Source organism: Suricata suricatta, chromosome 12, assembly GCF_006229205.1.
Source record: "Suricata suricatta isolate VVHF042 chromosome 12, meerkat_22Aug2017_6uvM2_HiC, whole genome shotgun sequence".
In the NCBI taxonomy this organism is placed as follows: Eukaryota; Metazoa; Chordata; class Mammalia; order Carnivora; family Herpestidae; genus Suricata; species Suricata suricatta.
The window spans coordinates 4,111,647-4,126,744 of record NC_043711.1 but is presented as its reverse complement, the minus strand read 5'-3'; the positions used below and the strand labels follow the sequence as shown (position 1 = coordinate 4,126,744).

Genomic DNA, 15,098 nt, shown 5'->3' with positions numbered 1-15,098 from the left:
AGCATGAGTAGGAGAGGGGAGAAGGGCAGGCGAGAGAGAGAGACAGAGAGAGACAGAGAGAGACCCAAGCAGGCTCCATGCTGCCAGTGCAGAGCCTGATGTGGGGCCCAAACCCAGGAAGCCATGAGATCATGACCTGAGCCAGAACCAAGAGCCGGACACTTAACCAACAGAGCCACCCAGCCATCCCTGAGCTTGTTCTGTCTGAGCCCCAAACTCGCTGTAGACACCTTTGCCCCCAGGAAGTGGCTAAGGTCCATCTCTCTGGGTCACCTGCTGCCACCCCGGTCTCCCTTCCCCTCCCAGCTGTGGCCACGTGGACTCGTGGGACTCCGGAGAGGACGCTGCGGCCTGTGGGGCTCCTCCTCACCCTCTTCTTTACCTGACCAACTCATAGCCACTCTCCATGCCTGGCACAGCCCCCTGGGGGCCTCCCTGGCCCCCTCCCCACCTACACTGTTGGGTCACAGCCCAGTCTGGTCCATCTGAGTGTTTCAGTCTTTTGACAAAAATGGAGTGTCTTCCCTAGGCCAGCACCTGAGTGCAGGACCGGGGTCCCCACAGTCCCTGCCACCAAGGAGTCCCCAGGTTGGTGGGGAGACACACCCAGCGGGATGTGAGGTTGGGCACAAAACAGTGCCGGCTCAGGGTAGGGGGTCAGCCGTAGTCGGGGGTGTAACGGGCTTAATACGGGGGCTCTTCTCTCTTCAGCCAGACGTCAGGGAACAGACACCCTCATGCCCTCCCTCCACGCTCTCCCAGGGCTGCCGAGCCCCCAGCGGGGCAGGGAGGAGAGAGGTGCTGTGCCTCTCCTCTCGTGCCTCGCATGTGACTCGGAAGGCCGCCTCAGACCAGGTCACGTGTCCACCTTGGGCGCTTGCCAGGTCTGCTTTAGATGGAACCAGCTGGGGTGCAAACCACTCTCACCGACCCCGAGGGCTGCTGGGGGGAGGGCGAGGCCACTGGTTGGCACTGGCTTGGGAAAGCCTGTGTGCCTGTCCTCTACACCAGGCTCAAGGCCGCCAAGAGGCAGAGTCTGCAGCTCTTTCACGTGACAGGTGTGCCTTCTCCCTTTGTGGCCTGTGACTGCAGGACCCGCTCGTGTCCCCTTCACTCAGAAGCAGGCCCAGGGCCGTTCCTCGGGGCTCCAGAAGCCCAGCAGGGCTGTGTGGCCCACGTAAACCATATGGCACTTGCTGGGGAGACTAAGGAGGCCGGCGAGGTGGCCCGGGCCCCGAGCAGGGGGAATGCAGGCTCAGCCCCTGCCTCTGCTCCCTTCTCTCCCTGGCGCCATGACCCTGCTGGTCTGGTGGAAAGAAGAGGGCATATGCACGGACCCCCCGCTTCCTTCGCACCCTAAATGCCAGGTCCTGGTCTCCTCCCAGCTGCTGAGAGCCCCTTGCCATCAGCCTGCGCCCCTGGGCTTGTCTCCCACTGGAGAGCTTTTAAAGCAATCGCGTGTAATTCATGTACCAGAAAATTCCCTTTGAAAGCATACAAATTCAGTGGTTTTAGGATATTCACAGTGTTGTGCAGCCATCACAGTTCTCTAATTCTAGAACATTCCCTCTCCCTTGAAAGCCACTGTGTCCCCATCAGTAGTCTTCCCCACCCCTCCCCAGCCTCCGGCCCCCATGAGCCCCTGCTGTCCATGGATGAGCCTGTTCTGGAAGGTTCACGCACGTGGACTCACACCTCACGTAGCCTCTCATGTCGGGTTGTGTTCAGGGTCCGTCTGCAGGGCGGCGGGGGTGGGTGCCTCGCTCCTGCTGGCGGCCGTGACACTGCGTTGTGTGGAGGGACCTCACCGTGTGAGAACACCTTTCGTCTGTTGGGCACTTGGGTGGCCCCACTTTTGACTGTCGTGAGTAATGCCGTTCTGTGGACATAGACGTGCAGGTGTTTGTGTGAATGTCCATTCCCGTTTCTCTCAGCCGTGTGGTAGGAGGGATATGTTGCAGTTTGCCATTTTGAAAACAATCGGTGTCCTAGTAGGTGTGAGGGGTTACCTCGTGGTTTTGATCTGCGTTTGCGTCATTGTGATATCGAGCATCTTTGAGTGTGCTTGTTGGCCATTTGGATGTCTGTGGAGACATTTCCCTTCCAGGAGGCTCTAGAATCATGGGCTTCGGAGTCTGGGGTCAGATCTCGGCACTGGCACTCAGCGGCCGTGTCTTCAAGCGTCAGTCTCTCCGTTTGCTGATGGGGCTCTGAGGGTTGCAGGGGGGGCATGCGCCAGGCTGTACCTGCCATCAGGAGGAATGTTTCCACTGACCCTCTGAGAACTTCGTTCTTGATGATCTGGGCCTCTGTTGTGGGCGCTGCTTTGCTGGGTCCAGTGCAGATAGGAAGTTAATGTCTCCCGGATGACGGAATGGAAGAGAAGGAGGCGCCCGGGAGGGAAGCAGATGGGGGCCTGCGGGGGGAAATGGAGGCCCAGCAGAGGAGAGAGGAGGGCAGGGCCGGTGGCAGGGAGCGCGTTGGGGCTGTTCCTCCAGCCTCCTGCCTGCCCTTCAGAGGTGAACTTCCCTGTGTTCTTTGTTTAAGGAGGAGCCCAGGAAGGTGTGCTTCACCTATGACCTGTTCCTGAACCTGGAGGGCAACCCGCCCGTGAACCACCTGCGCTGCGAGAAGCTCACCTTCAACAACCCCACCATCGAGTTCCGGTACAAGCTCCTGATGGCCGGCGGGGTGAGTGCGCCCCCGTCAGACGGCCGCCGCCGCCGCGCTGCCTGCTCAGCCGGGGCTCCCGCGGCGCTCCTTGCGCTGAGCGGCCTTGGTGTCGGGGGTGCCACAGGGTCTCCCAGGCACGTCTGTCCAGCGTTGGTCAGGCGCCCGAGACGCAGAGGGGCAGCTTGCGCCGGAGGCACCCGGCTGCGCTGTAGGCCCCCGGGTGCCCCGAGTCTGTGCTGGGGCGTTGTCAGCTGTGAGCGACTGGTCGCTAGTGATCCCCATTGCTTCCTGTTGACTGTGGTTAATTAGCATCTTCCTTCAAGGGAAGGAGGGGCGGGGGAGTGGGCGCGCGGCCAGTCTGTCCGCGTGGCGAGGCGCAGGAGCCAGCTTTTAACCGGATTGGCAAGGCGGTGCCGGGGCCGCGTCATCTGGGGAACCAGCAGTGGCTCCCCGCGGGGCTCCCTGGTGATGCGCGCCGCCTGGCACCTCTGTCCTTGTGAAGCCAGACGAGTGGCAGCTCTCCAAGCCCGGGCCTCTTAGTGAGTGTGCGTGCGGTGGCCGAGCACCGGGAGCGTAGTGCGGACCCAGAGGAGGGGTGCTTGGCCGCAGGCTGGCCTGTGTGTGCCACGTGGCGGAAGGAGGGCCAGGCCGAGGACACGGGTCATCCCAGAGCCACATCTTAGTGACCCAGAATCACTGAGCATTTGCCTGGGTGCCAGCCAGGAGGAGTCGGGTCAGGGCCACGCGAGTGTGGATGAGCCCTGCGGGGCAGGCCAGCTGCCCGGCGCATGCGGGGTTCGGGCTGACCTGCTGCTTTGGGCCTCTGGAGCAGGCCTTCGTCGTTTATTCATTTGGACCTTGTGTAAACTCTATTTTAAAAAGGCAATCAGTTATTCAGTGCAGGAAACTTGATGGCGTTCTGTCAGGTTCCTACTAAAACGGCAGTCTGTGGTTATAACCTAGCGCTCGCGGCTGTTGGAAGCAGACGGGGAGGCCCTGGAAGCAGTTTGCACAGACATTCGTCCTGAACTGGCATGGGGGTTCCGGAAGAGCCAAGGAAGCAGGCGGCGGGTGCCGGGGTCAGCAGTCCTCCCCAGCTGTTTGTCCACCTTCTTACAGCTGCCATATAGCTTCCCAAGCATTTGTCACCCAGAAGTCCCACAGACAACATTTCTCTGGAAGACAGACACGCAGTTCACATCCCGTGGGCCTCCCAGAGCTCCAGGACCAAGGGACCATCTCCCTCTGCTCCCTGCATAGGGAGGCTTTCTTTGCTAGAAGAGATGAAGGCTCAGTGTGCATCATCAAAACATATAAAACTGGAGGGCGGAGGCAGCGGCCGGGGGAGAGGTTGGGAGTGCAGGTCTGGCTCGCCGTTGGGGAAGAAGGTCCTGGAGGGAGGAGGGAGAGCGAGGCCCATGTGCTGCGGCACGGTAGTCTCTGCCGGGGCTCTTCACCCTGACGAGGGCTGCCCGGAGAGCCGGTGGGTTGGTCAGGAACTTTCTCTCCCTTGGGGGCTGTGGGTCTCTGGCGCTCGCCCTGGGCTGAGCCAACCCGTGCTCTCTGGTCTTCAGAGCAGCCTGAAACCTTTATGGGATAGTAGCTCCCAGCAGGTGATTTGGGGGCCTCGTGTGCCGTTCTGGAGTAGAGCGTCCCCACTGGGGCCGGCATTTGCCATCTTGCGGCAGGTGACCGCGGGCCTGCTTGTGTCGCTGTTGGCGCTAGAACTGGAGTCACAGCCCGCCCCGTGGGTTGATGGGACCTGCCTTCTGTGCCGCCCCTCTGTCAGCGGTCGCCTGGAACTCTGATGCCTCACCTGAGAGCCAGGCCCCTCCTCGGCGGCGACCAGACAGTCAGAGGCCAGCCCTGGGGAGGTGGCTGCCTGTCCTCTCAGCACTGTGTCTCGTCCGGTGTCCCGTCGGCAGCTGAGCTGCACAGAACAGAAGCTGCTTCTGCGGCCCAGGGTCTGTATCTCCACGCGTGTGCCGGGCTCTGGTGAAGCACCTTGCTGGAGGAGGAGGTAGACCCGCTGCGTCCCGTTGCCTCTTTCCCGAGCACTGTTAGAGGAGAGGGGCAGGAGCGGCGTCAGGCTGGGACACGACGTGGGGGAGGGAAGAGGCCTGAGCACGAGAGGGGAAGGGAAAGAGAGTGGTGGGGGCTAGACCCGTGCGGGCTCCTGGGTCAGGGCGCCCGGCGCCTCTCTCTCTCACACGTGTCCTTATGAGCCCGAGGCCTGGGCTGCTCAGCCGGGCTCTGGGCGCCACGGGTCACAGTGTTGCGGTCGGACAGGCTCTGAGGAGCAACTCGGGGCTCTGTGTTGGCTGCCTCGGAGTGGGGGGGCCAAGGGAGGGGTTCACCTCCATGTCCCCTGACACTGGTGTCCTCAGAGGAGAGCTTTGGCTCATCAAGGAATCCCGGGCGTTCCAGGTGATTAATGGTGCTCGTTCTCCTGAGCTGAATGCTCCTCCCCACTATCTTCCTTCTATTATTAGTATTTTTCACGTCTGCATTTGTCTGTCTCATCGCTCCCTGGAAGGCTGCGTCTGAGCGTCTGGCTGTGGCAGTGCTAACTTGCAGCGTCGGTGTCGGGAGGGCTCGCCCCCAAGCCGTCTCTCCCCCGGCAGGTGCGGCAGGAGCCGGGAGCCTCGCTGGACCCGGCGGGTGTTTCCCCGGAGCACCTCCTGGCAGGACTCCAGGCCCCTCCTCCTCGCAGTCGGCTAACAGAGCGGGGCGCTCGCTGCCCTCCCCCGCAGGCTCCTGCTGCGGCTTTTGCAGAGAGCTGCGCCCACCCCCACGCAGTTCTCTCCTGCCTCTGCCTCCCATGCTGCCCCTTCCATCACCTTCGACCTGCTTGACCGTGGAGGAGGGCTCATGCCCCGCCCCCCCAGAAATGCAGGGCCCTGTGAAGTCCCCCGTGCGCACGCCCATCAGAAGTTGCTCGCTCTGCCGTACGGCTGCCCAGCGTGGGTGTCTGGCTGACCTCTCGCCTTTCCAAACCATGCTTCTGGTCCTTCTGAACTGCAGTGTGCAGGTCAGCTTGGGCCACGGCTGCCTTCTCGTGCTTCTCGGCACACTCCGCGGGTCTTCCTGGCCTGGCCCTCCTGTCCCCGGCGCTCGGGTTCTCCTCCCCGATGCCGTGTGGCTGCACCTGGGCCCAGCCATCCTGGGACCCCAGCTTCTCTTCACTCTCCACCTCGAGCCTGCTTTGCTCCCCGCACTCAGCACCCAACCTCTCGTGAAGGAAACACCTTTGATTCTTTTGGACAAGTGACGCTCGACCCCCCCCTCGCCCTTCTCCCAGAGGGCAGCTCCCCCAGCCTCTGGCCGGACTCCTGCAGGCCCGCTTCCTCTTGCCTCCTTGCTCACTGGTAACATCTGTCTCTTCTTTATCACTAGGTGATGGTAATGCCCGAAGGAGCAGAAACGGTGTCCAGGCCCAGCCCCGACTACCCCATGTTACCCACAATTCCACTCTCTGCCTTCTCTGACCCCAAGAAGACCAAACCGTCCCACGGCTCCAAGGTTAGTGAGGTGAAGGCCCAGACCCACGGGAGCACTGGGGCCCAGTGCTGGGTCCTGGGCTCAGGGCGCCCCCTCTGCAGAGCTGGGCCTTCCCTTCCCAGACTTGCTCCCTTGGCATCTTCCTCTTAGAGCTTTTTGCTCCCCCTGGCGGCTCCCTGCCACTCGGGAGGGCCAGCCCCTGCCGGATTGTGTGGACAGCCAGGTAATGGCAGGCTCTTTGCCCTCTTCCTTTCAAGGCCAGAGAGCCCACCCCATCCCCACTGCTCCCGCTGCGTCAGTGGGCCTTAGGACCCCTCAGGCAGAACCCCGAAAGTCTCCCACGGTTGGGGGCCATGGGCAGAGTATTTCCGTCACAGCCTCGACTGCCCAACTCCCGGGCCTCCTGAGCACGGCCAGGATGCCCCATCTGCCAGGGCGGGTGCCCCGCCCCCGGCCCGGGCTGTTCCAGGCTTGGCTTCTTTCTTCGGGAACAGCTCTCGACCTAGAAGGCTTATCTGGGGGAAGGGCTTGGCGGGGCGATGTGGTGAGAAGGCTCATTTTTCCCAAGAAGAAATGTTTTTGTCATCTCGTCTCAGTCCTGTTTGGCGGGCGGCACTCTGCCTTCCTGCGACCTCTCTCTGAACTGTCCCCGGGGCTCTGGTCACCGGAGCCCTTCAGATGGTGTCCCGATGTCCATGTGCACTCATGAGTGCGCGTCCTGTTCCCTCGCGGCCGCCCACACGGCGTGTGCCGCAGGCCAGGCCCCTCGGGCTCTCCGGGTGGCTGCTTCTCTTCCAGCCTCTGGCCCCACAGGCTTTCCCACTTCTCATCTCTGCGTCTTTCTTGCTTCGCTCACCTGTTGGGCACCCCACGTGGGACAGGCCGAGCTCTCGGGCAGTCTTCCAGCTGCCCTCTTCAGCGACACCAGAGGAGAGCCACATCGCCCAGGCAGGGTCTTTCTGGCACTTTCCACAAGGTCAGTGGGTGTCTGACATCCTCGGATCTGTCTGACTTAAGCTCTCCAGCCGTGTGTGGCCAGAGTCCAGGTACACGGTGTTGCTCGGGGGGTCTTCCCCATGCCAGCCCCCCGGGCCTGTCCTTCCCTGAACTGCGAGGAGGGAAAACGGGAGGAAAACGCTTGCTAGCGATCTTGGTGGCTACTATCTTGGCCATCCACAGTTTTTCGGGACTTTCTGCAGAATAGGAAGAGCAGAGGTTGATATTTCTTCTGTACGTGTCACCTGCAAGCCATCCAGAACCTCTCAAAGAAACATCCTCTGGGGGGTGAGGACACCCCAGTGGCCGTCAGGGCTGCGTCCCTGGCTGCTCGCACCCTCTCTCGCCAGTGTCTTGGGGATTCCTGGGAGCCCCTGAGCCAGAAGAGGGGATGTGCCAGATCCGGGGGCTTGAGTGGGCAGGATCTCGGACCCGGCCCTGCCCCAGGCTCTTTCTCCAGCCCCTCCGGGCCGCACGTAGGAGGCGCCTGCAGAGGTGTCTCAGGCAGCAGACGGCAGGTTCTCCTCTGCTGATGGTCCTTGAAGAAACCCTTCCACTTCTGAGCCGTCCCCTCTCGGCGCTCCTTGGACGGCACCGCCTGTGTGCCAGCTGCTTCCTCCAGCTGAGGACCCTCCCTTGGGCACCCAGACTGGTTTTCTGGCAGCTTGGAGCCAGGAGGTCTGACTGGCCAGGCCACATGTGCCAGGCAGAGGGGCCAGGCGGGAAGGGGTGGGTCCTTGCAGGGCCTTGACCATGGGAGCCCTGGGTCTGGGGGCCAGTGGAGAGTCTGGCTGCCACAGCCCCCGGTAGATCAGTCCCTGATGGTTCTGGCCCCAGCGGGTGCAGTGGCCGTCGGGAACTGGAGGCCCGTACCCCGGAAGCGGTCGTTCCCTCTGGCCCCTCTTCCTGGCCACACTCACGGAGCTCCAGGGGCACCTGCTTCTCTGTCTGATGTCAGCCTCTTGGCTTGGTTGACCTTTTCTCTAAAACTTGGTTCTTAGTCGCTTTCGGGGCATTAACAGCTAGGAGATTATGATTGTGAGGAGTCCTTACTCCTGGGAGTGTCTACCTTACGCTCCAGTCAGTGTGTGATTACAGAGAGCCTGTGGTCTGGGGGTCCCTGGCAGACCCCGGTGAAGAGCTGCTGCTCCGGAGGCTGTTGCTAGTTGCACAGGCCCTGGGTGGTGGTGGCGGCTCACTTGACCCTAGAGCTCAGGGGGTGGGGGGCATGGTGGGAACTGCATTGGAGGCATTGGCCAACGGGCCTCTTGGAGCTCGACCAGTTCCTGCGACCCAAGTGGGCATGTGGCCACTGCGAGAAGAGGCCAGAGTTACCTGTGGAACTTGCCTCTGGCCTCCCTCCTCCGGAGGGCAGCCTGCTGGGGAGTGGAGCCCCATTTTGCAAGCCAGGCCCTAGGGGCTGCCCCCTTACACTATCTGCTGGGGACTCACGGTGTAAACATCCCTCCCCCTGGCCCTGGCGATCTCAGAGCTGGGGCCAGGGCACCCAGGTGATATTTCTCCAGGGGGGTGGAAGTGAGCCCTGGTCACATGGGGCTGGCCCCGAACTTCGGGCACTGATGTGGGTTATGGATTTGCAAGAAGACGGTGACTGGAATGGGTCAGAGGTGCTGAGGGCTGTGCCATCTGTCGCCGTGTCTCTGCTGGGAGGGCTCCGTGCTGGGCTCTGAGGGCAGCAGGGGCCTTGCTGCTGGGCGTTTTCCTGGCTTGCCCACCCTTCCTGACAACGCTCCGGCCTGTCCCCTCAGCACTTGGGGTGAGCTGCCTCAGAGGAGCCCCTACCTTCGTGGCGTGGGTCACCCTCCAGTCTGACTCCGTCGGCTTCCTGGTGAGCTTCGTCTAGAGAGCCTCTGGGCCCGGCCGTGTACCTGGCCCGCGAGTGGGGCCAGAGCCCTCAGCAGCTGAGCACGGCAGGCACCTGTCCGGTGCACCTGGGTGTGTGGGGTGATGAGGGGGTGTTGATAGGAAAGAGATCCAAGTGACGCATCCAGTGGGGCTCCCACCTGCACAGCATGCCGGCCGCAGAGGGGTGGGTGGCAGTGGCTGCAGCCCCGCCTTGGTTGGGTGCTTGCTGCCCGTGGGACCCTGCACCCTTGCCCAGTGAGGTAGGTGGTCCTGCCCTTGTTTGGAGGAAGCGCAGGCATGCAGGGTTGAAATCCCCTAGCCTGGCCTTCCCAGCAGCCTGGGCCAGGCCCTCTCTGCCTCTGTCTCCAGCGGGAGCTCCGTGACCTGCCTGATGTGCACCAGAGTCTGGGCTCCACGCTCAAGCCTCCAAATTTTCCAGATGGAGACCCAAGAATTGTATGTGGTTTAGAAATGCAGCCCAGGGGACTTTGATCACAAGAGGTCTGAGGAGCTGTTTCTGCACAGCACCTCGGAACCCAGCAGGCGCTCAGTAAATGCTGACCGTGGGGACCAAAGAACAGCTGTGCTGGGTGTGCACTGGGACCAGGGTCGGGGGAGCCCGCCTGCCAGAGCCCCTCAGCTCCCCCACCCCTGCGCCGCACGCAGCCTCTGCTCCCCCGGGCCTGCGGGGAGTGGCGAGTCGTTGGAGCGGGAGTGGGTAGATGTGGCTTGCCTGTCTCGTGTCTGACTCACCGTGTGCTCTTCTTGAATCCCTCAGGGAATGTCAGTTCAATTCAGAGGGGAATCTTAGCCTGCAGTCGCCTGGGACCTGCTGACACTTCCTAGTAGTTTAAAGGGACAGCTCCATTTAAAACTCTCATCTGCTGCCTTACTTTTTCGCTTTATGGAAGATTTTCTCTAGCTGAGTCTGAATCAGGTGGATTATACTTTGTAGGGGTCGGGGGAGGCAGAGCAGGGCGACCCCGAGATGCCATTTGACCTTGTCTTTCCCCCTCCTGCCCCGGCATTTCAGGACGCCAGCAGGGACAGCAGCAAAGCCTGCAAGACCCATAAGACGGCCAAGGAGCACCGGGAGCGGCCACGGAAGGACTCCGAGGGCAAGGCCCCCTCCAAGGAGCCGGAGCGTGAGCCGGCCAGGAGTGCCAAGGACGCCCCGCGAAAGCTGGGCGAGGGCCGGCCGCCCAAGGAGGAGAAGGCTCCGCCCGCCAAGGCTGCTTTCAAGGAACCCAAGATGTCCCTGAAGGAGACCAAACTTGAGAGCGCGTCCCCCAAGGGCGGGCCCCCGCCCCCACCCCTGCCCAAGTCCTCCAGCAAGCGGCCAGCTGCCGCCGACTCACCCAAGCCCAGCGCCAAAAAGCAGAAGAAGAGCAGCTCCAAGGGGTCCAGGAGCGCCCCCAGCACCTCGCCCCGCACCTCGTCTTCCTCCTTCTCGGACAAAAAGCCAGCCAAGGACAAGGGCAGCGCCAAAGGGGAGAAGGTCAAGGCCGAGAGTGAGCCCAGGGAGATCAAAAAACCCCCGGAGGTGGAGGAGTCCAACTCGGAGGATGAGGCCTCCTTCAAGACAGAGGTGAGGCGGCTCCTTCCCCACTACCCGCGCCTTGTCCTTTCACCCTGGCTCTGAGCTGTTCGGAGCCTTGTTGGCTCAGAGGTTAGGCGAGGAGGCTGGGATCCGGGGCCCCCCGTGGGCTCTTTGTAGCTTTGGGCTAACCTCCACACCTCGCTAAGCCTCAGTTTCTCCTTCTGTCAGGAGACTCTGGAGACAGGGCTTAGGACAGTTTTGGTAGAACATGATAGGCTCGTCCTTGGGTCCACAGCTCGCTTCTTTGAGCAGCTCCCTGCACGGGCCAGGGTCTCGGTGGCTGATCATGTGTCACCGTTGCCCCTTTCCTGGCCCCCGCAGGGTCATTCCCATCGGGGAGCTCCCTCCTTGGGCCTGGGGGGTCCCACGCTTTGGCCATTGGGCCTTGGTGGACTCCAAGGCCTCCCCGCCCTTCCCTTTCTAAGCACTGACTGGAGCCCCTCTCTGGGAGCTGGGTCCTGTCACCGTGGGAGCCTTGGGACTCCTGCTGTGGCAGCATTTCTGGCCTGTTCTTAAGGTCACTGTCAGAGATGGCTTGAGCCACGAAACAGCCAGTACCAGACTGTTGCCTGGGGAGCCAGGCCTCACCGGGGCCTCGGGTGGCAGCCCGTCTCTGGGTGCGCTTGGCTCGAGGGGTCAGAGAACAGGTGCCTGTGTGGATGGGGGGCTGAGTGACCGCGCCTGCATCAGCAGCCCCGGCCCACCGTGCCCTTTTGTGTTTCTGAATCCCCACTCACTCTCAGGGGCACAGGCGTGCTCTCCCGTGTGGCTGCTCAGAGCTCCACGGGGACTTTGACCGTGGCTCCTGGAGACGCAGTCACGGGTGGATGGGTCACCAGCACCGGTCTCTGGAGCGTGTGGCTTCCAGGGGCACGCTGTGGAGGCAACAGTGCTGGCTGGGGGTGACGGTTTGGCCCATGGGTAACAGTGTGTCCCCGACGGGGCTGGCAGTGCCCTATGCCCAGCACTTGTCACGCCCAGGAGGCACTGTCTGCCAGTGACCTTGGAGGTCTCCTGTTCCTTGCAAGCCTCCCAGCCGCCCACGGCCGTGTCGGTAGCCTGCCTGGCTGCTGGAGGGTCTCTGAACAGCACCCTGTTCTGACTTCTATCTCCGGGCAGGTGCCTTTCCCTCTTTTCTACCCCAGGCGCGTTCAGGTGAGGCCCTTCTGTGCCCAGGGCTGGTGGACCTGCACTGGACAGAGGCAGCATGTGTGTCCCGCCCTGGGTGTCCACACTGCATCCTGGCGTGGCCGTCATGAGCACCTGGGCAGCCATGTGGGAGGCTTCCTCCACCTGGGGCTTCCGCTCGGCACGGGCTGGCCGCACATGCAGAGTGGCCTTGGGCGCTGTGTCCTGAGAGACTGCTGAGTGACAAGCTCAGCCACTGGAGGTCCATGCAGGCGTGAGGCCCAGGCTGCCAACGGGATGCCAGACAGTGACTCTCTGACTCTTGACAGCCCTGCCTCAGTGAGGCACAGATGTCTGTGGTGGAGGCGGTGAGACAGCCTTCCAGATAGGGGCCTCCTGGCCTCTCTTGACTGTCTCAGGCCATCGACCCTGGAGGCCACATGGGGCACCACCACTGGAAAGCTCTGACCAGTGTGTGGACCCTGAGTCGTCTGTCCCCTTAGCCCTCAGAGGTAACTGGGCAGCTCCTTGTGTGACCCCCTGGGCCGAGCTCCTTAGCCCCTCCAGTGGCTTGTCTGTGATGTCTTTGGTCCATGGGGTTCCTGGACCAGTGGCTCCCATCCAGTCACGGCCCAGGAGGCCCTCTGTCCTCCCCCTGGACACTCCGAGTGGCCTGAGCACCAGGACACTTTGCAGCGCTTACAGTGACCCCCTGTACACTTCTGACCCACACCTGCTCTAGGCTCCCTTGGCCAAAACCATTTCTGGGCCTCCTTTCCCCCTCCCTCTGGGCTAGCGTAGGAGGGAGAACGGCAGGTTCTTTTGTGAAGCATGTCCCCCTGCTTGGCAGGGACTCTGCAAGTGCTCACCTGTTCTGACACAGGGCCCGGGCTGGCCTCGCGGGGGCGCCCCGTGTTCAGAGTCTGCTGACCTGTCTCTCTACCAGGCCCTGCTGCCACCCCCTGGTCTAGCCCTTGGCCCTGCTGTTCTGTGCCCGCCCCACGGCCCCTGCGCCTCGTGTCCCTGGCCCAGTCCTGCCTGAGCCCTGTGGCCAGAGGTCATTTGGCACAGTTGGCCTCGACCTGCATGTGCAAGCATCTGGCACACACACACCCGCACACACTAAGCAGAGGCCCGCAGACTCACTCCTCTACAGATCGGGAAGCTGAGGCTTAAAATTGGGGACGCTGGTGAGAAAGCCAGGGTTCGAACCCAGCACCCCGAGCCAGAATAAGAACTCAAGGGTCTGCCCTTGGTCCACAGACCATCTAGAGGGGCTGTCCTCTGCCCCAGCAGGTCAGGCACTCTTCCGGGCTTTCCTCTCCTGAGGCACCTGCCAGGACTGAGCAGACGCTGCTGGGCGCCTCTGCCTGTCCTAGTGTCCCAGCCCCCTCCTCCTTCGACAAGGGGAGGTGTCTGATCCCGGGCGCTGAAGCTGTCATTTCCTTCAGAGGGTCCTGAATAGCCCTTCCAGAGCACAGGCTCGCTGGGTCTCAGGCAGCACCCCCATGCGTTGGGGGCGCTCTGGGCCAAGGCAGACCTTCTGAGCTCCGGACTCTGTTCTTATGCCCTTTGGGGCCTGCGCCCCTGGCCTGCACTTACCATGCTGCCCCTTTGGAGTAGCTTGTTGGCAGAGAGCAAGGGCCTGGGACAGGCGCTGCCCCTGAGCTGGCTCACCACTCTGTGTGGCAAGGCCAGAGGCCCCTGCCACGAGCATGCATCTGAAGTGAGCTGTCCCCATCCAGGTCCCTGTCCGCAGACCCCCAGGTGTCTTAACCACCCCTCACCTCCCAGCCTGTCTATGGTCTAGTGTCCTCTTTTGGCTTTTACTGCCCCCTGGTGGCTGAGTTTGGGGTGGCTGGCTGCAAAGAGGGAAGAGGAGGGGGTGTGACTGGCTGGCTCTGCGCGTGACAGGCCACCACGTCCTCACCTGTTCGTCGTGTGCGCACATGCTCATCGTGACCTCAGGTGCTCGGCGGATGTAAGCACACGGTAGGACGGCAGCTTCTGATCATCCCTTGGCCTGGGATGGGCTGCGAGGAACCGGGCTTGATGGGAAGGGGGGGGGGGGTCTCTGCACCCACCTCTCCTGCCCACACCCTTCCGCTGTGCCCTGTGGCAGCAGCACCACCGCCCACACCGGCTGCTGCCTGCTGTCACCAGGGGGAGGCAAGGCCCACAAACAGACAAGCGCCCCCTGCCCTGCATGGACAGCTTGTCCCTCTGCCCGGGCCGGTGGGCAAACTGTACATGTGCTCTGGAGCTTCTCCTCGAACTGCTAGAAATTTCAAGTCCCTCAGTGGGAAAAGAAAGTTCCCGCGTTGGATTTTGAGTGCTGATCCTGGGGCTGAGGGGAGCCGGGGGCCGGGCCATCCATGGACCCCTAGCTCGTGCCTCAGGCGGGGGGCAGAGGGGTGCTGGGCTCTGGCGCCTCAGCGAGCTTTGGAGTGGGGGCCCGGGCTGGTGTTCCTGCTGCCAGCGGCGCTCGTCGCCCGCCCGTTCCCTTTGGACTGAAAGTGCCCTGTCTCCACTCCCACTGCCCTGCCCGCCCCCGTCGTCGCGATGAAGTCTGCCCAGGCGAGCCCGTCCAGCTCCAGCTCCAGCTCCGACTCCAGCTCCGACTCGGACTTCGAGCCGTCTCAGAACCACAGTCAAGGTGCGTGCGTGGGGCACGGAGAGGGAAGTTTTCCGTGCAAGGGCTGGACCCAGCAAGGCGCCGGGTCTGGGATTGAATCTGAGGGGTCCGCGGCCGTCTCCTCCACGGCACTGACTCGCGAGGGCTGATCCCGCCCGAGCATGCGCACACCCTGCGCCTCCACGTGGCTGCCCCACCGTGAACCCGGAGCGGGGCTGACGGGGAAGGACCTAGATGACGGGGCGGGTCCGGGAGGTCCGCAGACGGAGGTTTTTGGAAGCTCAGGGAATCTGTACAAAAGAGCAAAACAGAAGCAGGTCACCTGACCGCCAGCTCTGTCTGGTGGCCTTTCGTCTTTGGAGTCAGTCTCCGGGGCCCTCGGGTCTGCCCAGCTGTGTGACGAGGGCTTCGAGCCTTGCTGATGAGGTGCTGCTGAGGGGGGGCCCTCAGAGAAGGGCCCCCTTTGCCTTCCAGCCTTCCCGCCACCCCTCCCAGATGGACCACTGTTCCAGCCCCCTCCCCCATCCTCACCCTCATCCTCACCCCTCCCCCACCCCGTCCTCATCCCCATCCTCATCCCCATCCTCCCCCTCCCCGCTCCCTGTCCTCACTCCCATCCTCCCCCTCCCCCATCCCTGTCCTTCACCCCCATCCTCACCCCTCCCTCATCCCTGTCCTTCACCCCCATCCTCACCCCTC

General features: G+C 62.7%; 1 protein-coding gene across 1 annotated transcript in view; it reads left to right on the top strand.

Moving 5' to 3' along the window:
* MLLT1 (MLLT1 super elongation complex subunit) overlaps positions 1 to 15,098 on the top strand; it is a 55,813-nt gene that overhangs the window by 33,678 nt on the left and 7,037 nt on the right. Inside the window, exons 4-7 of the mRNA XM_029916470.1 lie at positions 2,548 to 2,691; positions 6,070 to 6,195; positions 10,070 to 10,624; positions 14,333 to 14,420. Coding sequence (XP_029772330.1) covers positions 2,548 to 2,691; positions 6,070 to 6,195; positions 10,070 to 10,624; positions 14,333 to 14,420 — 913 coding nt within the window. The remainder of the gene's footprint in view (positions 1 to 2,547; positions 2,692 to 6,069; positions 6,196 to 10,069; positions 10,625 to 14,332; positions 14,421 to 15,098) is intronic.